Source organism: Charadrius vociferus, unplaced genomic scaffold, assembly GCF_000708025.1.
Source record: "Charadrius vociferus isolate BGI_N301 unplaced genomic scaffold, ASM70802v2 scaffold428, whole genome shotgun sequence".
In the NCBI taxonomy this organism is placed as follows: domain Eukaryota; kingdom Metazoa; phylum Chordata; class Aves; order Charadriiformes; family Charadriidae; genus Charadrius; species Charadrius vociferus.
In genome coordinates this window covers 279,968-302,001 of record NW_009649712.1, presented here as the reverse complement: position 1 = coordinate 302,001, position 22,034 = coordinate 279,968, and the positions used below count along the sequence as shown (strand labels likewise).

The 22,034-nt window shown below is 43.7% G+C and overlaps 1 protein-coding gene across 1 annotated transcript in view; it reads right to left on the bottom strand.

The window, feature by feature from the left end:
* Positions 1–15,321: 15,321 nt before the first annotated feature.
* The window catches only part of JAG2 (jagged 2), a 92,970-nt gene continuing 86,257 nt past the window's right edge, over positions 15,322–22,034 (bottom strand). The window contains exons 23-26 of the mRNA XM_009890709.1: positions 20,452–20,697; positions 19,874–20,005; positions 18,707–18,863; positions 15,322–16,157 (exon numbers count right to left, since the gene is read on the bottom strand). Coding sequence (XP_009889011.1) covers positions 15,685–16,157; positions 18,707–18,863; positions 19,874–20,005; positions 20,452–20,697 — 1,008 coding nt within the window. The 3' untranslated portion in view covers positions 15,322–15,684. The remainder of the gene's footprint in view (positions 16,158–18,706; positions 18,864–19,873; positions 20,006–20,451; positions 20,698–22,034) is intronic.

Here is a 22,034-nt window from a genome sequence, read left to right as displayed (position 1 = left end):
TAGAATGGTTTAGGTTGGAAAGGACCTTGAAGATCATCATGTCTGACACAAGCGCTGATTAATGCCATCTCAGCCATTGTTGGAGCATTTGCTGAATCACTGCACTCCTCTGCCTGAGATCGGTCTCTTTTATTATTTATTAGTCCTACAGAAGACTATTTTCTCATGTTTGTAAGCCATGGGCTGCTCTGTGCCATTCACTTAGCGTTGCAGGAGAAGGTTGCTTGGTCTCCTGTCCAGATTAAAAGCAACAAATGAAAATGTTCCTTCTTCTGAAGACTGAATGATTTACAGCAAGGTAGTAGAAAGGTGTGAGTATTCCTGTGTGAAGACTTTACATTTTAAAGGAGGAATGACTTGATAACCAAACGGACTCCATGCTATGACCCCTTTTAGTGACATTACTGTGTAGATCGGAGGATGAAATGGTAAATTGCCCATCTCTGGAGTCAGCTAGATGTGGGCAAATGATTCTTAAATTGTCATCTGAGATGCAACACTGCACAGAGGGCAAGAAAACACTTACTTCCAAGCCAGCAGATAATTCCCAGCAAGGAATTTGTTTGGTGAATGTGACTGAAGTCCCTGTGAATTCCTTGGAGTTATTGACTGTGGGCTTTTTTTTTTTCTTGGTGGGTTATGGGTGGGCAGTTTTGTTGGTTGTTTTTTTTTTTTTTTTGCTCTTTGTCAGAATTTCAGGAGAATTCTGATGGGAAATGCAGCCTGTGGCATATGTTTCTGTCCCCTGATGAACCAAATAAAACTCCACAAAGGTTCTGCATTTAGAGAGGACTTTCTGCAGCAGGAAGGACAATTCAGTGGGGATCAATAATTGTGCCCAGGGGATAGAAATGGGGGATGAGCAGAGCTGCTTGGGGCTCAGGTGGAAGAATAAGAGAGAAAGGCTAAAATGATGATGATGATGATGATGATGATGATGATGATGATAATGCAATGAGCAGTTTCTTAGGCAGTCCTGCATGTTTATATGAAGTCATGCTGTGCCAAACCTGAGAAGCCATGAGTTTGATCTGCCTCATCGTCCTCTGGAAAAATAAATATTACCATGGCGCAAGTGAGAGTTTGGTTAATACCTCTGGCTCCAGGACTTCAGCATGTCATTGCTCGGGGACACGGGCATGTCGTTGCTTTGGGATGTCAGCATGTCATCACTCTGGGACATTGACTTATCATTGCTCCAGGACATTTACACGTCATTGTTCGATGAAGTGAGCAAAGCCCAACAGGCTGATTTCAAGTGAGCCTTAATGGGGTATGCAGGCTCTGGGGTATGTTTATGTCCTGTGATGAACTGAACCCAGCTCGGGGAAGGAGCTGTGACTGGACAGTGATTCCTGTGGACAGAAGGACAATTCCAGAAGTGTGGCTCACGGTACAGATCCAACATGCTCTTCGCCTGGTTTCTGGCCTCTGAAACTGGAGGTGAGGCCACGTGTTGTCAAAACTTGGGCCCAAACTGGGATCCCAGGAGCCCTTTGACCTCTAATTTTTCTGTCCTAATGGGTACCAGGCCAGCCACCAGCTAGCTAGGGAGCAAGTGGAGTTTTCTCCCTGTCCCTGATGCAAACTACAGGTGCTCCTGCCTCTTCTCCACCCGGGGCAAAACCAAGGCCACAGCAGCTCTTGGGCTTTCCCTTGGGATGGAGGGAAGAAGGAAGGTGGCAGTACACTCTGCACACCCCAGGTTGAACGCAGAGGGACGGGTGCATGGGAGGCTTCCTTCGGGTGCTGAGCTGAAAAACACATTGTGGAAAGGAAATCTCTTTCTCCAGTGAGCAGCTCTGGTGGTCAAGGTCCTACATCCTGAACCTCCTCATGCCAGACTTCTCTCGGAGCTTTGGGGCCTAAAAGCATTGCTGTAACCTGTCATGAATAGTCCATATTTGAGACGGTGATTCACCTTTCCTCCAATGTTTGGGTGCTGTTGGCGTTTTCTCCTTTTTCCATTTTAAGTGCATTTGAAAAGCTCCTATGCTAATGACTTGGGCCTGCTCTTCTTTCAGAGCATGTGACAGACTAAAAACACCACTGATGCTCATCACAGCACTACCATCAGACCTGTCCCGGCTGGTCAGGGGGCCTGTCTAGGATGTCAACCCCCCTGTCCAGTACAGTACCGAGTCCTGAGCTGTTTCTCTGCCCCCATGTTGTGTTTTCACCACCTTTATCAAGTCATGCCATCTCCAAACGACACTTGGGTATTTTGTCAGGCTTCACATCAATAAGAGGCTGTTTTTCCATCTTCTAAAATCCATTGTTTGTTCTTTATTCACTTCCTTCTGCTGATTCAATCTGCTGCAGAAATGAGCCGTTGCATGGTGGCTCCTCTGAGCTTCTGGAGGAGTTGTGCACTTGGGCAAGGTACAGCTGTGTCCTCCACCATCCTGCAGAAACCATTGTTCAGTGGTGGCCACCTCCCATCGAAGTGCTTTTCCAGGACCTGCTGCTGGCAGTATCTCAGCCATAGGGGGAGGTCTTCAGTTAAACTCATTCCAAAACACCTGGTTTTGTCCTGGGCCCTTTCCAGAGCCTGAGAAAAAAATGAAATATTCTCAGTTTTGGAAACTGTTCATGGGAAACCAGGTTTCCGATGCTGAATGCTGGGGATCTATGCTTTCCCTCGTGGACATAAGAGGCACACCAGCAATACGAGGACAGGGAAGGATGGCAGACCTTAAAAGCAGTCTTTTAACAAGGTGAGTCTCTCCTTAATTTTAGCAAAGAGGACTGAGAGACAGCCTGATACACATGCTTTGAAGGGGTGAAAATATTCAGTGCTACCAGGACCTTTAACATTACCAAAGGCATAGGTGGTTTGAGAGTTAAGGACGCACATACTTGAACCAGGAGGAAAGAACGTGACTGAACAACGATGGTGACCAGTTATTGGGACAAAGACAAAGAGGCATTCCCTCTCCTGATGTCTTCAGAGCAATGTGGGCTTTAGTGAAACAAGTTACTGAGCTTGAGTCATTGAGCTCAGTGATCTGGGTAAATCCAGATTTAGCAATTCCTTCTGGCCGTAAAAGTTACAACCCTGCTGGTTCTCACAGTTTATCAGTGGGAAAGGGCTGAATTTGGTAAACTCAGACATAAATGTCATGTGCTATATTTATACAAACCAGTGCAGCATTCTCCTTGTAGGGGAGCAGCCTGTGCAGCAGCAGTCACTCACGGAAGGGTGGCAGCAGGACTGGGTAGGGTTTTTTTCCCCCTGGAGGGCAGCTGGAAGCCGTCCATAGCTGTCCCGGGGCAGTGGTGGTGCTGACATTCCAGACCGGCTTCTCCACTCCCAAGGAAGCACAGAGGCAGAGAAGGAGGGTTTTGTGGACCCAGAAAGGCACCTCTAAGGTCCGACATTGGCAGCATCCTGCAGTGCCTGAACAGGAGCCTAACAGAGAGGGGTGTGCTGTTCCTGAACATGTCAAATAAACAGTATCCACACTGCTGTGACCCCATATGACGATGGTCTGCTTCATCCCGCATTCATGTAAATGCAGTTCTCTGAATACCCTGAGACCCCTAAGCTTTACCAGCCAACCACCCTAGCCCACCGATCCCCACAATAATGAAAAACAAAAAAAACCCAACAGGTTAAAACACCGCAAGAAATATGCTTTGTGACTCCCTAAACCCAGTTTGGTTACAGGGTGTTGCTCTTGCAAGACAGAGCTTTTGCCTGGAAGACGGCTTCACCTCCTGTGCAGAAACCCCTGGCACCAGCCCTCCCTTCCCCTGCAGGGCACGCACACGGGTTAACCAGAGATGGTACCCCAAGCCCAAAGCTGAGCTTGGACACGAGGTTTTTTTTGCAGGGCTTTTGGTATTAACCAGGCCTCCTATGAAAGGCTCTTGAGCATGGAGGGAAACGCAGGAGTGGTGTGAAACCCATGAGGGAGAGTAACCAGAGCAGCAGCATCACTATGGCAATGGCGATAAGGGGCAGCCTCACACCGCAGCTGACGAGTGACATGTTTTCTAGCCCTTTCAATGCCTTGAAGTGTTTTCCTTCTTGACTCAAACTAGAAGTAGCGCAACTTAAAAACAATTAAAGTCCCCTTGGAGATAAAAAAAGAAAAAAAAAAAGAAAAAGAAAAAAAGCAGCAATTTTTCCTTCTATTTTTAAGTCTCACTTCACCACAATAGCTCCAATATTTCACTCCTGACTCAAAGGCGAAGTCCGAGGGAGCAGGATATGCTGTAGGGTATCTCTCTTGCCACACTATTCGTGTTATTTTCAAGTTCCTCTCTCCCGGGTTGATCTTGGCAGCAGATCACAGCACCGGCTCAGCACAATGTAAACTGGAGCCATTGTTACTCCATCTCCCGCTCCTCATCGCTGCAACAACATTTCCCCACACGTCTCCCAGCAAATTGTTGCTGTGTCCCGTCCTGCTTCCCACCTCTCTGCCCCCCTCCAAAATCCATTAGGCTGCTGCAGTTCAGCTATTCATCTAGCCCCCTCGGAGGCACCGAAATAAAGCGGTTTCCCTTTGTCGGCTGACATTACGCAGGGCTTTGACGAATGGTCTCGGTGACAGCGGTAAGCGACCCAGCTGCAGGGCTGCCTGATGTTTCATGTCATGTGCACCGAGCGGGTAGAAAAGGATAGTCGGGAAGCGGGCAGCTAGCAAAAGGCCCTTAAATTGCTTCGTCCCCTTCCATCACCTGGCGAAGGCACAGCATTGGGTCTGGTCGAGGGCTGGGGAGGTGAGCCCTTCGCGTGGTGTCAGCCCCTTGTGCCATCCAAGGAGCATACCAGAGTTTGGACACCACAAACAGGGATGGCTTTTTCTGGTGGAGCCAGAACTGAGGGTGAGTTGCGATATCAATGGAGAGCTGAGGGCCACAATCTTCATCAATGGGGACTGGCCAATGGCAGCAGATGCTGTCTGCTGGGGCTTTTGCTAACAAATTGGGGGCTAACAAGGCCCTGATACACGTAAATATGATGTGTATGCATGTAGGCTCACTCTTTCAACAACACAAAGCCAAGGGACACTCCACAGAATCAGCATGGTGCTGAACCTCAGCCAACCCACCTTGCTTCTCAGGGGTGCATGTTACCCTGGCCCCAGCAGCTGCAGCAGAAGGATGCTCAACCAGCAAAGCCATCCCCATCCCCGCAGAAATCCTCACAGCCACCCTCTGCCCAGGCTGGTGGTGGACGCTGCCCAAGATGGGCTGAGAGCAGCAACAAAAGTGACGTCTGTGGGAGTTCACTGCCAACTTCAGTGAAACAGGATCACGTCTTCTGTCACTTGGCAACCTGCTTTATCAACGTGAACTTGTATCTCTCCCTGCTGCTGTTTTTCCAAGGGCTATTCATGGTTCAAAGCTGCGGACAATACCGTTCCTTTCTTCACTCACTGCCACCTAGTTATCTCTGGCAGAGTGTGACTCTGGAGAGAAGCAATTTGAGAGAGGAAATACATTGGAGATGGAAATAGCATGGAGGATACAACAAGGACTCAACTTTCTTGTTTCTATCTTACTCAAGATTATGTTTCCTGACTGCATCCCCAGAGTCATTCGGGTTGTTCTAAAAATTAGGAAATGAACAAAAAATTTTTTTCGTGCACATTGCAGAAAATCCAGAATGATTTTGCTGACTTCCAGTGTGGAAATGGGAAACAGGGGTCTGCACTTGGCTAAAGCATGAAATGTAGGGAAGGTCCAGGGGCATGGGAGAAAGAAGTGCTGTGTCCCAATCAGATACCTACATTGGAACATTTGTCAGCATCCCAGCTCATAGCCCGTTGGAAAACCCATCTTTGTCTCTGCAAACATTGTGTTACAAAGATTCAGTAGGTGGACAGAAGAGTACTAAAATGGATAATTCTACACATAAGACTGTGGCGAGAGAGGTTTAGTTGGGAGAAATGATTGATGAAACCCAAAGCCATAGGTGTCAAATCTTGGGTCTGCTCCCCTTCCCTGGAAATCTGCTGGATCAGTTCATCTGTAAGGCAAGGAAGTTGGTCTTTTCATCCTGGGCTTACCCTGATTTTCCTAAGTTTACACTGGAAATCAGCTAAGAAGCTCTCACAAGTTTCATTCATGGAAAGGTGAAATGAAATAAGTGCACACAAAACCAGGGCAATTTTTATACTAAGGGCTATACAAAACTTTTCTTGAAAGGCTGAAGTTATGCTCCCATGGGTAAATCTGATCTGACATTGATTTAATTTTCTGAAAAAATGTACACATAGACATCAGGCGATAAGTTTGCAATGAATTAGCAAAAAAGGTGTAACAAAGGAAAAACGGAATGGAACGAAAATTATAGGAAAGTTGTAAAAACAATAACCTTGAGAAACAACAAAAAATCCAATCAGAGTTTCCTGCACCCAGCTGACCTGCAACAATTAAGACCCCGTCAGGAGGGTGCAGTGGCTCTGCTTGGAGTGGTCCCCTGAGGCTGGAGGGGGCTCAGGGAGGCACCCCATGGGGCAGAGCTCCTGCCGCTGTCCCACCGCCTGGAACCCTTGACACCAGCCAGGACACCGGTCTACAATGTGGCACCAGGACATGAGCTTGTCCCCTCCATACTTCTGGGGCCGTGTGTCGGAAAGCCTCACCAAGAGAGAGACTCTGAAGAGATCCCGGACTACTAAAATGCCCAAACTGAAACTTTCTCTCTATTTTGATCAAAACCAGCTTGATCACAAAGCTTTTTCCTGCCTTATCCCAAATAGGAAATTTATGAGAAATAAACAGCTACAGCTAAATAAACACTTGCAGGCCTCTGGCTATCCTGGCAGGGAAAAAAAAAAAAAAAAAAAAAAGAAACCTGACAGCAAATATTAGCAACAGATTTTTAACAGGTGGAGGAATTATCGTATGTATCTAGGAAAGAAAACAAAACAGGCACTCCTAAATCACCAGCGCTGATTTAAATATAAGCTTTTAAATATCGTGTGTGAGCAGCAAATGAGTTCTAATTGAGGAAAGCTTGTAAACAAACAACAGCTTTCATCTGCAGCATCACGCGTGATGGAGCCGGGGGCTGGACCGTGCTGCCGAAGCCCAGGCCTGGGAGTGGAAATGGGTACAGGCTCTAATCTCCCTAATGAATTTCAAGGCAGAAGCATCTTGGAGCAATGAGGAACAGCAAACCCGGACTCACACTTCTCGGGGTGTGGATGAGAGAAGGGAGCAGCATCACGTCAGTGAAATAAGCACACGTGAGGATTCCGGGCTGCTCCATCTGGTCCGGGTGCTGCAGAGAACCAGAGCAATGCGGTTGGGATGCAGCCTTGGAGCAGTCAGCCCGCAACGAGAGTCACTTTTTAAAACCACCTTTGAGAGATGTCATTTGCCTTGAAGCAAGAGGGTTGAGGGCATTTCCAGCACCCATGTTTGTGTGGGCATACAATCCCTGCCACGTTCACTCATCATCTCCTGCTCTGGGTAAAGACTTGCCTCAACATCCAACATCTATCAAGCACTGTGAAGAAGTATCTGAGGAGCAATCTGGGAAAGTGGGAGTCACAGAAAGGAGGGAAGGTGGCTGGAAGCAAGCCTCTGGAAGATAGTCGGGGCCGTGGTCACAAAGAAAGGTCTGTTGCAGCAAAGCATGCGAAGTTAATGCTCAGCCTGTGATGCAAGAGCAGGGGAGATACAGCATGTCAGGAAATGTCTAAGCAGCACCGATACAATCGGGCTGAAAACACACAGAGCATGCCAAGGAAGTAACCTTGAATGTCTGCTGGTATTTTTCTCTGGAAAGCAACAACAGGATATTACAAAGGGACAGAAACACGGACACTGTTGCCAGTGCTTACCTAGATATATAAATTACCTGCCCTGGAGAGGAGCATGAAAGGGAGAAGTGTTTATTCCTGAGTCCAGACCAGGGCACCTTAAAAGGCAAGTGCTGGTGGATCTGTCGCAGCCAGCTGGAGGGTTTGACAGCAGGATGGTTGCATTCAGCATTAGAGCTCAGCGTTCCCACCGGGTCTGCAGGGGACAGGCCGTGCAAAACACTCCTGTTGCAGGAGAGATGGCCAGCAGCGGCCGAGCTGTGCGGGCACCAAGCATCCACTGCGAGGAAAAAGTAGTCTGCCTTACTTCAGTTTTTATTTCCAGAAGTTGTAATTGCTCTCTGCTCCAATAAATGATTAATTGCTCCTATGAGCTGAACCAGAAACTGGCAAATCAAAGCCACCCTTGTTTTGAAAACACTTTTCCCACAACCCCCAGTTCAGCACCATACCCCACAGCAGGAGAAACACAAACCCAAGCAGAATATAGCACCCGCAACTCCCAGCCCAAGTACCCAAATTTAGGCATGTAGATAGAGCAGCTTAACCCTGAGGATTGCTGGGACCCATATAGACCACCAGAGTCAATGGAAGCAGCAGGTGCTTGGAAACACTGCAAATCAAAGCACTCGTTTAGGGGACTAAATATAGAGCAAAATTTAAACAGCCAGGCTGGAAAATGTTGGCCATGTAGTCCCTCCGCTACATTTCGGTGAGGGTCCCGTGCACCCACGCTGCTGCTGCACAACGCCTGTAGAAGGTGCTGGGTCTCCGCTCCGACCACCGCTCCTCATTAACAGGTTTTTATCCATGGTGACACGGTGCAAAGTAGGTCCTCCTCCTCACTTTTTTAGAGGATATCGCTGCACTTGAGATAACCTCGTGGGTTTATCTGTACTGAAAGCGATGTCAGCGGGCTGTCAGAACACCTCCCTGCCGACCCACCGCATCTGTGGCGCCTCGGGGCTGTGTGTGAGGGTTGTCCCTGTGCTACCGTGCTGGGGACCCTCGCCAGGCTGAGGTTTGCATCCAGACATCCCCCAGCAGCCCACCAGGGCCAGGGAGCCAAGGCAGCACCCTCGCGCGTCCCAGCACACGCTGAAGGCCATCGCGAGAGAGCAGAGCTCTTTGCTACCAATGAATCTTTTTTTTTTATTTTATTTTAAATAAAATTCCAGCCAAAATAAGAAAAGGGAGGGGGGAGAGAAATGGAGAGGAAAGCCTGCTGATTCATACTCATCTTTTAACTTGCCCAAACATTCAGCTCCAGCAATGCCTTATTTTGCTTCCTGTTGAGAAGCTGCTGCACTCACCATTTCCATTTGCTTTTGGGAAGTGGAGATCAGAAAATGCTGCAGCAGCTGAACCTTCGGTGCCCTGTGGAGGGGCCAGCCCTGCCCTGGGGAGCTCAGGGGAGTTCCAGCCCCACAGAAGGCAGGCCAGGTCAGGGACATCACCTTGGCCAGAGCAAGGGCTGGCTTGCACATCTCCCGCATGGGCTGACTTCGGGTTTCAGCACCGACTGGCCCTTTCTCACGCCTCTTTACAACTCCTTGTGAGTAATGCATGGAGGAGTTTGGAATGTAGCCCAGTCATGTAGACTTGTATCAGTGAAGGGACCACCAAAGAGAGAAGAATGAGATAAGCCACGTGGCAAAAGGAGAAAGAGAGGCAAACTGCTCCTCAATTTTCTAATCCATAAAGAGGTCAGGTCCTGGGACTGCATGTAACAAAGGTACATGAGGAGGGACAACCCCCTCTCTCCCCAACAGCTATCATATACTAATTATAAATGATGCAACAGTTAAACCTTTATATAAAACCACAGCTCCTAAATATACAAAACTGTAATTTTGAGCCATTTCTGAATGGAGTTGTGTATGTTGTTGCTTTTTTCAGCACTGGCAGGTACCAGGACCTAGAAAAGCCCTGCCAGGGTACTCCCTTTGCTCCTAAAACAACTAGTTGTCTGCAACAGCTCTTAGGCATGGCCAAGCAGCCTTGTCACGAACAGGAGCTGCTGCTCTCTGGCAGATAACGGTGTGGAGAAGCTGCCCAGGCTGCTCTTCTCCTGGCTTGAGCAGCTGTGTGTCTGCCCGGGGCTGGGCACAGGACAACAGCCACCAGTCACCCAACCCTTCTTCCTTCTCTTCTCCTGTCTTCCTCTCTACCATGACTGCTGGTAGTACAGCATGAACATGGCCATTTTGGCCTCAGCTTGGAGAGCGCATGGATACACCGCTTTTGAGAAAGACTGTGCCAGCCGTGACTTGTTGCACAGCTCTTCAGCAGCAGAGGAATCGAAGAGGGATGAACCAAAGTGATGTGGTATCCACCTGACTCTCATCTCTGGATCTTATTGATGTAGCATTCCCCAAAACACAGTCCTCTTCCGTGTTCACTGATGCACATGTCCTTTTCAGCCTTCTCCCCACTGGGGATGATGCAGGGTTAGTTCTTCTACTAGCCCTGTGTGCACGAGTCCTGCCACCCCCAAAACAAACAGGATCACAATGCTCAGGCCTAGCGTGGACCCCCTCACCCCACTTTGCAGTTCTGCTCCTCGCAGATAGTCACGGGTAGACTCAGCTTCTCCAGGGACCCTGACACTCAAAGCAGTGGGATTCGGACAGCTTTACACTCTCGGTCTAACAAGAACCAGCCATATGCAGAGCCAAGGCATGAAACAACTGTCTCCATTTCCTCATTAGTCTTGAAGCCAGCAGGGGCCAAAAAGTAACCAGCCCACCAGGGACTGCTGAGAAAGGATTTGAATGAAGTGGAGAACAGTGCTGGTCTGTGTGGGGTGCCCACGCATCAGATGATGTTCCATTTGGTCATCCCGACTAAAAAGTGGCAGAGGATAATTTGAAAGGGCACTGAGCTCATACAGGAAAAACAGCTGGAGACATGGAACGGAACCTCTGCAAGTGGAGGGCAAAGAGAGTGGAACTCTGAACCCCAAGACTTAGGGAGAGACAGGTGTCTGCACGGTAAATCTCAAATGTGGAGGTGGTGGGGAGGGAACAACTGCATGCTGTATTCACATCATCTTATCAAGGAACACGTTCACAACAAACAGAAAGCACTTTTTCACCCAATTTATGGTGCAATTGTGGAACTCATTGCCAAAGGGTGTTGTGGAGGCCTAAAGCATAAAAGGCCTGATACGATGCCATGGAAATGAGGTGCCTATCAAACATGTCTGGCTCAGCAAGTCCCTAAACCACTTATCAACAAAGCTGGATGGCTATGAGAAGGCTGCAATTTGCTACTTTCTTGCAGGTTCTCCAAGCATCTCCCACTGGCCACTGCAGGACACAGGATACTAGACTAGATGGACCTTTGATCTGTACCAGTACAGCTGTTGGCTGAATCAACTTCCACCCACAGGTAGGGCTTTGTTAATTAGTAGGTGGGGTTATGCCCAGAGTTATGCCTCCAGGCAGATGGCCGAGCCTTCAAAGGGCCTTATATATGCCGCTGCCACAGCAGTTTCCAAACCTGCTCCACAGCTCCCTGCTCAGCCTTCTTTCATATGTAGCCTATCGGCACAGCAAATCTGCCGCAGGGAGAAGTCCCCTCCAACCCAAACCTCCTTCAGATGGGTGGGAGAAAAGATAGTATAGCCGCTGAGAAAGATCTACAAGTTAACAAGTCCTTCTGTACCAAACAGGGCTGAAGGATTTTCATTTGGTTGGTTTTGTGGGTTATTTTTGACAGAACGTTTGAAAGTAATAATCTCTGTTGGGAACCCATGGGCCAGAAAACAGTGCGACTCCCTAGTCACAGTCTTGCATCCTTACAGGATTGTCACATTTATACCTACAAAGTGATCCTTTTGCCTTATCCACCACTCAAGAAAAAGAAACCTTTGTTTTTCAGAAAAGCAGACATTATTTTTGTCTCTGTGGTTATAAAGAGTAATATGGACAGAGTATCATTAATGTGAACAAAAGCGTAACACCTCCTAAACACTGCCTGTTTAAGGTTTCCATGATTATTTTTTTTTGCCCATCTAGAAAACGTTGAAGCAGCTTTGTTGCCAGGAAAAGAAACTAACTAGAAAATTCCTCCTCTGGGTTTCTAAAGACCTGGTCACTTTTCACTCAAGCTAGTTGATTTACATACTCCTTTCATGAAGATATTGCAAAGTACCCTTTGAGAAATACGTGCTCCACCTGCATAGCTGTAGGAACAGATTATAGGTACAAACTGTGGAACTTGTTATTGGTGGCAAGAATCATCAAGAGAGCACTGTTCAATCTTTGGGAAATTGTGCAAATCATGCTAATTCTCTACAAATAACCTGGACTTATATTTCATGTAAAAATGAGTCAAAAGGAAACAAAACTACTGAATAAGGTGATGTGGAACAAGTGGAGAAGACATGCAATTAATTTAAGAGCAACATAGAATCTGTATAAAACAGGTCAGAGTTAAACCGTGCAGGTCAAAAAATTTACTTTTTGTTCATCCTCTGTTTTTAATCATCTTACTTCATGTATCTCAGTCTATGTAACTCGCTCTTGATCATCACATGAACATGGCATAAAAATCATTCTTGGTTTTGGCAGGCAAACAGCACTGCCAGGTTAAACACTTGTCCATGCTGGTTTTGTGAATCCACAAGGGAACAAGTCCTGGACACGGTACCAGCCAGTGGGAGACACTCTGACCCTTTGTTTAGAACAGGGGGTGATGACCACTGCTGTGACCCTGCTACTTGATGTACTATTTCAGTAATACAAAGCAGCAGAACTAGCTCCTTCAGGACCAGTGAGCCTGCTACACAACAGAACCGCAACAGCCTTATTCTATATGTGTACAAAAATCTACAATTTCTCCTTTTGCCTACAGCAGTGACACCCACTACATTTATTTACATAAAATCTCCAACAAGGAGCATTCTCTCAGCTATTTCAAGTAATTGTGAGTATCAGAAATTGCTCTCTGCTGCAGGTACTCACAGCAGTCTTGGAGAGTAGTGCCTCTTTGTAAGAGACGTTTTTCTAACCTAGCACTGTCCTGAACGGTTATAACATTGCTCTCACTATTTCCAAGAAGCTAATGGCAGCCACTAAGTTTTCCCAAGGCACCACAGAACTTATTTTAGAAAGTCATCCTTGAAAGAGTGCTGCTTCCCTGTCCAGCTTTGGATTTCCCCTCCCCCATCAGCTTTTCTTCAAGGGCAGGAGACCGATTTCCACTTTTCAAATTATCTAAGATAACAATAGAATTTGATTTTGAGAACTGACTTAGAAACAGCTCTCACCAACATAAAAACGAGAAATACTCCAAAGAAAATAACAAAGTAACTGTACGATGACTGGAATAAACACTCTGCTAGGATCTAGCATTCTGCTTTGGAGGTTGATATGCACTAGGAAAATTCAACTTGTATATTCCGTATTATTTTACGTAAGAGTCCACCTTTCACGACAGAAAATATTCTATACAAAAGCCATTCAAGTCACCCTAAGAAACAAGCATAGACCTACTAAACTGAAATTGGAACATGACAAGTGCAAGGTCTAAATGGCTGCAGAACAGAGGAGAAAGGTATTACTTAAAAATCCAACTTGATTTGGCAAGAGTACCTCAAGCCCCTGCATGCTCAACAGCCCTCTAATCATCCAAGGAAGCAAAACAATACTGCTTAGACAAGCCTCTGCTCAGTAGCTAGGAGGAGAGCCATGTCAAAAAAGGCACATCATACGCACAGTCAATAACTGTCAGCTATAATCAGCCTTTGTACTTTGCACAGAGGCAGTGCAGGGAGAGTACCAGCTTACGTACTAGAGGTGTCTAGAGACACATGTCTCTAGACCACATGTGGGATACCACCTCCTGCGCAAACTGTTAGTGGTGCAGTCGTGGGCAGAGGACAACGCTGCCAAGTTGGCTCAGGAAGTATCAGCGCTTGGACGCAGGCTGTAAGCTCGGGTTACAGGAAGTACCATGTATTAAATCAGAACTTTCACTCCTTCGTTTAGCCTCATCACATCAGAGAGAGCTCCAAGCACTTCAAAAGCAAACACAATCTGAAGTATCTTACACACAATGAGGGAATCATTTTATTAGATTATGGAAGACAGCAGCATTACAGTACAAAAAGTTACAAGAGTAGCAGAAAAAAAGTGTTTTTGGTTTAAATACTCAGGATTATACTGGGGAACATGAGAAGGATAGTACCCTTTTCTAAACTAACTCCTAATCAGGTTACCAAAATAACTTTTGAATATTTAGCACAAGTAAAAAAGTTACACAAACATCATTATAAAATGCTTTAATAAATAGTTTCTTTTCTGAAAGTTTTTTTTTTATTTAAGAACATGTCAAAAAAAAAAGGTACTAAAACAGAAGATCCTGCAAAGCAAATCCTGCGTTCCTGTATAAAATAACTGATTTCAAAACATTCATGTTTACATTGTTCATGGGCCAGAGTTTATACTCTCAAACATCCGCTCCTCTCACTGGTAGGGTAACTAGGTGTATGTAGTGTTATGCTTCTTCAGTAATTAAAATAAACTTATAAGTTTGCCCAGTTAATAGTGATAATAAAGCCTTTAAAAAAAACCAAAAAACAAAAAAACCCCAACAATGCATTAGCCTTCCATTACGAATAACCATTTCTAATGAGGTACTCCCACCTTCTGAGCTTGCCAGCCTTTTTTCTTTAGAGCAAAAGATGAATAAAGCACAACAGAAACAGGATTGAGGAAAATATTGTTCCCTTCATTAGGCCTGTATTTAAACGCAAAAAAGTAATACCACATGTAATTAACATATTCACAAAAAAAACCAATGCCTCGCTATGTTGGTACTGTACAGTAGATGCACCCGTTAGTGTTCTTGAGATGGGCTGAACATGGGGATAAACAAACTTTTCTGGATCTATTTACATGTAAGTGGTTATGTTCCTATGTAAATACAAGTGACCAACAGATTCCTAACATTGATTGTATTAACATCATTTTCTAATCTGGACATAATACCCAAAAAAGTCTTACAAACTGCCATAAAACCTCCTTTTCTGCAACATAAATTAAAAGGAATGACATGTAAAAAAAAGACCAAAATATTTAAGTTATTAAATCAAATATACAGAGTGATTCATTTAATATGTACATATTTACAAAAAAGCACTTTCACTATTAGAAAATAAACTGTGTCAGTTGGGGAACCTAGAGTTCTCACAATTTTACTATATTGATATGGCAGTCTTTGACAGTTGCTATAGAAAAAGTTTAATCTCAAGGCACTTGTCACATGCTTCAATACTGCAATTCTAAAGTAATTAAACAGAAATAAAAAGGCCACTTTTAAACCACAGTTGAAAGATCTCTATAATTTTTTTTTTGTTCCTATTACAAAGTGTATAAGGCAAATTTGGAAAAAATATTACAGAAGCTACTAACGTAACAAGTGCAGTGAGCTGCCATTAATAGAGATTCAAAGTCAAGAAAGCAGTTTAAAGTTCACACGATTTCCTCAACCAGGAGGTTTTTAAAGCCACCATTAAATTAGAGCAAGTAATAAAAAGAAATACATTCTGTAAACAGTGTACAGTCTTTTGTAATAAACTTTACACATATTGAAAATACAACCTCTCCTCTGCCACACAGCGAGTGTATTATAAGTAAACTTTACAAAAATAGCAACTATCAAAGATTACTCATTTTTTTCATTTGACAGTCATTGAATAATTTATACAAGGCTAAAGAAACAAAATAAATTTTATTTATTATTTTTATTTATTTTTTTTTTACGCAAAATAAAGAAACTATGAACATTTGACTCCAGACATTTTTAGTCCTTGATGCAAAGTGGAGATGTCAAATTTTTCCCCTCCCCAGTAAGCGTAGGCGCAGTCTGCCTACATTCCAAATACAGGTTAGTCTCTACTGCCTTCAAAGTTTGATGCATTCACATTTTTTACAGATCTGTTGTCCATTTTGCCTATTTGATGGGATTTCTTTACTGGACTGCTTTCTGATGTGTCAGATGCCTTTGTCGGCAAAGGCTTTGCAAGTTTGTGAGAGAGGAATTTGTCCATTTCCTCATCTCTTTCCTCCTCTTCATCTTCTTCTTCCTCATACTCTACATACTCCTCTACTGCATCGCAAGTTCTTTTTTGAGGAGATATGAAGTTTTTGCATTCATAACGAATGTCTTTGTTACTGTAAGATCTGTCTATAGGATTTCTTATGGGATTTAAAGGTGCCCACTGGTTATTGGCACCCTCTTCTCTGGGAGGACGACTTCTCTCTCTCTCTTTTCTTCTCTTCCGAGTCCACCACACGCAGATGATTATACAAGTCAGCCATACAATGCTAAATACCGCACAAAGAATTGGAACCAAATAATCTAGAGGGCAAATGAAAAAAAATAAAAATCTGGAGTTAACAGAACTAGATATATAGCAGTGGACATCTGCAAGAGGAGTATCCATATGTAACTACAGGTTAGCCCTAGAAAGATTTTTTTAGGAGAAAGGAAACAAGATGCGACTATAGCACAATGATAACTGTCTGATTGCACTAGTCCATCTAGAAATGCTCATTAGTAATTTAAACTAAGTTAGAGTTTTCCCTGCTTAATGATGAGGGGGAAAATGCTACATTTGAGATGTTTTTTTCCCCATTCAACAAATTGGTTATATAAGCAGCATCTCCTTCTTAAGCACCTAAGTTAAGGCAGCCCAGAAAACATCAGTAACAACTCTTAAGAAAAACAGTTTCTCCTTGCAGGAGGCAGGCTATAATGTGCACTGTGCCTCTAAGTTGCTCTAGAAGTACTGGCACTTGCATCAGAAATACAATCTGCATTTACTATCAGAAAAAAAAAAAAAAAGTCCTTTACCATCAAAGTCCAGAGACAGTTATGTATTAATTATCTCAAAAAACATTCAGGTTAGAGCTATATAACCAAACCACTCATGCACTCTTTAGGATGCTCCAGTTTTAATTCAAACACCAGAATATTGTCACTAGAGAGAGGAGTCTTCACTGCTCAATGAATAAACAAAAGGAGTTGAGGCAATTGCTTTGCTCCACATTCCCATTCACAAACCCCACTAGTGTTCTCCCAGACACACAGATCCAGATTATTTCTCTAGGAAACCATTCCTGAAAAATTATGGGATCTAAAAACTGTATTTTAGCAGTTCGGGGAAAGATTGCACTCTTAGGAGTAACTGCTATTCTCCCCTCACTTTTCATAAGCAATCTAATATTAAAACCATGGTTGGGGGAAAAAAATACCTAAAGGAAAAAAGAAACTCTCTAAACCACCTTCTCCAAGATTAACATACAAAGCTTGCATTCTCACTGCTATCACATCCATTATTTCGTCATTTGACTGTGGATCCAAGCTTACTTAATAAAAGGCTCTAATACAGAGAACTGTCTGTATATAGATTCTAAATTCAGAGTATTTTTTCTTAAAGCTAGAGGAAATCAATGAAGTGCCTAAATGATCATCTTCACCTAGACACTCGAGCATCCCCCAGAAATTAAAGTCTCAATACAGACATTGGGCTTTACACCACATTTTGTGGTAGGTTTCCACTTATCTCACCCAGCTAAGGGGTAACAATAAAACAAACCAAATCAAGAACGTGAAAGTCCAGATTAGTTTACTTTGTAACAACTCTACCTAAAGAACTAGGGCCCAGTGGTCACTACTGAGCATCCATATTAAAGTGAGGAGTCTGGAAACCACTCTCTAGCACTAGCTGCACGAGAACTCAAAGTCTATCCTCTTAGGAGAATCTTTGAACCTTATATTGAGGTAGGAGGCAAAGTAACTCCCATTGCTTTTGCCCTAGCATTTAACACACAATCAGAAGGAAGAGAGGCTGAGTGAGGTATGCCAGAATCTCAGCTCAATTCTTTATCATCATGCAATTTCTGTTCAAGACAAGAACAAAGCTGATACACTCCTTCAGGGGAGCTGAAGAAGTAGTACATTTGCCAAGGCTTTAACAGATTAAAGGCATTTCCTAGAAGGGAAACACAAGGAAAGTGGAACCAGGCAATTTACTAATTTCTTGGACTATGGGTGGAAGATCTGTGATAAGATTATGTTGGGGACAACTAGGAAAAAGTTGGGAGAGTCTCCTACCATTGTAAGATTTCCACTCTGTGGCTTACTTGAACTGGAGCCTACCAGGCGTCTTCCACAAGACTGTGTCCTACCTCCCCCAGGCAGGAACACACGCATGCAAAATCTTCAACTGTTTATTTTGGCATAGCTCTTGGACAGCCAATATTCAGAAATAAAAGGTCTCTACAATCACCCCATGTCCTCATTAAGAGGAATGAGCACTAGATTTTAAGCCAGCTGTGTACTAGTGAGAAACACATGTTGAAAAAGAGAGCGAAGTTTTACATTATTATGGCCAACTATTAAAAGATATGAGACATCTTTAACTCTTTTTAAGGTAAACAATACATAAGCACTTCAGAAGAGATTTGGTATCACACTGTGTGTCTTCCCCTTCCCCATGCTTTCAATACCTCACAGCCTCAGTTTCTGTAGTACAGCAGCATCAAGGACTGAGGTTGGGGGTTAAGGTTAATGTAGGAGAATCACAAAGGATTTGAAGAGCACATGAGAACTCCTCTTGATCTTGTGCAAGGTATGCTTAGACTGGAGAACAGGGTTGGAAGTCAGAGCCAAAACAGTGGTGAGGGTAGGTGGGGACATTAGACGAGGTATGAGGTTAAGTTTAAACTAGCACACAAGCATAGAATCATGATTTTAAAGCCACTTTTTCTTCAGTTAGTAAGAACAATTAAAGAAACAACCCAATCTATCATTTTTCCTAACATGTAAAGAAAGATAAGAAAAGACTGACAGTAGGGGAACAGAAAACGCTTACACACACAGGATGTATGCATTGGGAACCTTACCTGATGATGAATTCCCAACAACGATGGTTTCTACTTTGACTTCAGTTACTGCCAACATAACAGTGCTGTTTTGCCGCTTAGTGATTGCATTTACTATTGTATTAGCAGCATTCTGTATGAGACTATTATCTTGTTCATCTCGATGCGGGACAAAAGACTACAGTGAGTGAAGGGGAAAAACAAAAAGTTATTGCAATCACCTAACTGTGGAAATCTACATTTTAAAGCCAGCTACGTCTTAATTGAGTTCACTAGGTTGAATTTACCTGGCAGTAGTTACAAACAGTACCCTAAAAGTCTGATGTAGCAATAGCACACCTGGTTCTATCCATACTGCAGAGGCAGCGTCAGACTTGGTAGGTAACATGCGTACTTGCTAATCTAGCATACCTCAGATAAAAGGCAGCTGACTTCCATGTTACTTACACTGCTGAGCTAAACTTAGTCATAGTTTGGAGCACTTCAAGACATGGATTATCTAGATAGAAGCTTGAACTAGTAACAGTCTGCTCTATTTATACCATAAACTTTGTTACCAGCATCATGGCTCAGCATGTTCTTTATGGTACTGGTAGAGACAGATAGTCCAGCTTCTGCCTGGATAAACTCTTTCTTATGAAAATTAACTATTTCTTGGAAACTAAGCAATATGCAAGCATTGAGTGATTTGGCTGTAAATGCTTTAGAGCAAGTCTTTAGCTCAGTAGGGCAACAGTTACTTTCATCTACTCAACTTACACCTTCTTCCACTTTCCACTTAGCTCTTATGTATGTAACAAACATCCTGAAGCAGCCATACTGAAATGCACAGCAGAAACTTCCCTACAAGATCCAATCCAGTCACCTACAACCGTATCTTCTAATTGAGAAGGTCAACAGCCCAAGTTTTCTGACAGAACAGGTAGGCACCTGTTCACTAATTTGGGCTGAATCGGTCTTTAGAGTAACTTATCAGGAGGCTGTGATAGTCTGTCATTAACGAAACCTGCAGTTTCAGCTATCTAGCATTACAGGAAATTGCGAGATCACAAAATTGCTTTGCATTCAGACTAAGCCACAGATTGCACTACCCGCACTGAAGTGAAACAAGCTTAAACAACCTCTTCCCGAGCTCAAACTACTAGAAAAATCTTTTCCTATATATATTAATACAAGTCTCATACTTACAATAGCAACTTCCACTGCATTCTCTGTGGAGAAAGACAGATCACATAATATTATCAGAGTTCTGTCCCTAGAAACAGTCCTAGTAGCTGGTAAATACCGGATTTCAGAACAGATATTTTCAGTTGTAGTGCCCTGTTAGAAGCAAGGGAGATTGCATGACTTTAGTTCAAGTAAAAAAATAGTACGTAAAAATAAACACCTTCAGAGTTTTCGCAATTACCGAGACCTGATGAAGGCAGCAAAGAGGGCAGCAAGAAAGTGCAGAAGAACATGGATTTGGCATGAAGAATGAGAAACTGAGCTTTCACGATTATCCTAGTACAGTCTGAGCCTATCTTGAAATTTAAGAAAGTAGTTCTTTGAGGTTGAAAAAAAAAAAGAAAAGGTATTTGCTACAAACCCTAATTTTGCCTCACCCTTTAGACAAAGCACAACTAATAGCAACAGAGAAGTCTAATAATAAATTTTGCAAGTTTATGACAGCAAGGAGTCATATTAGAAACAGTAGTCTTCCATGCTTTGACACGGAATATATCCCTACATATACTGCTATACTTCATTAATAATTCTGTTCTCACCTGAGGGACTTTGTCTCCGTTAAAAATTAAAGTAATTCTAGCACAGTCATTGTCCAAGTATCCAGAATTAGGCAGACACTTGATATTGGCAGGCAGAGGTTCAGAGGCACTGCATTCTCCCCAGTCCGTGCACGGTGGCTGAAAACACTTCATATACTTCTCCTGGCATTCTTGACCCATGGGACACTGGTTATTTGAATTATCCCAGTGCTGGTGTAACAGGCAAGGTTTTTTCCCACACCACACCTAGAAATTAAAAAGAACAAAGCACTGTTACAGTTAATTGCTCTTATGCATTGAATCAAAATAAGCAATTCGCATAAGATAGTAATGATCTACTACTGACTGCAAAAAAAATTTCTGTACTTTGATACTGCTGTAGTCCTAATAGCAGATGGATTTGCTCTTCCACAAAACAAGAACATTTTGTATGGACAAAAGAGTAAGAACTGTGTAAAGATTACCTGAGAACCAGTGAGCATATTTCCTTAGAGGCTTATGGATTTGTCTCCCATAACTGAGTTATACAGAAGTTCAAGCATTTATTTTAAACTAGTCATCTAGGCTTCTATAATCTAGCAAGAGAAATACCTCCACAAGGATTAATTTCTCTTCAATATTTGCACTGAGATCCTTGCCACAGAATGCTGAAGATGTTAACAGCTGCTGCACACTGGTGATAAGCACTGTCACTTCAACCACTCTCCCGAACAGTATGCTGGTACTCCCAAGCTACTGAGGTGCAGCAAGCTTCCAAACACAGCTACATTTCATGATGTAACCTTTGAGATTCTATATATAACTGCATCCAGCTCTGGAGCCCACAACGTAAGAAGGACATGGACCTGTTGGAGGGGGTCCAGAGAAGGGCTGGAGCACCTCCCCTGTGAAGACAGGCTGAGAAAGTTGTGGTCGTTCAGCCTGGAGAAGAGAAGGCTCTGGAGAGACCTTATTGCAGCTTTCCAGTATTTGAAAGAGTCCTACAAGAAAGCTAGAGAAGGACTTTTTATAAGGCCATGTAGTGATAGGACGAGGCGGAATGGCTTCAAACTGGAAGAGGGCAGATTTAGATTAGATAACAGGAAGAAATTTTTCACTGTGAGGGTGGTGAGGCACTGGAACAGGTTGCCCTGGGAAGTTGTGGATGCCCCATCCCTGAAACTGTTCAAAACCAGGTGGATGGGGCTTTGAGTAACCTGGTCTAGTGGAAGGTGTCCCTGCTCATGGCAGGTTGGAACTGGTGGGGTTCTTTAAGGTCCCTTCCAACATAAACCATTGTATGATTCTATGATATAATACTATACAGCTACTAGTTTAGGAACTTAGGGATTTCTTAAAGCACAGTTGTAAGCAAGAAAGTATATTTGTTCCATTGCGCATGAAAGAACCAAACACCATATATGGGTAAGTTGCATCTACCACACCACCATTTCTGAGATTCTAGTTACCTTCATGTACTGTTATCTTCTGAAGACACCTCAAACTTGAAATCACAACACCATAAAGGGTCTAAAATAGCATTTCCAAATGACTAAGTGCAAGATTTAGTTATTTCTTTGCCTAAAGTGCATACCTCACTAAAC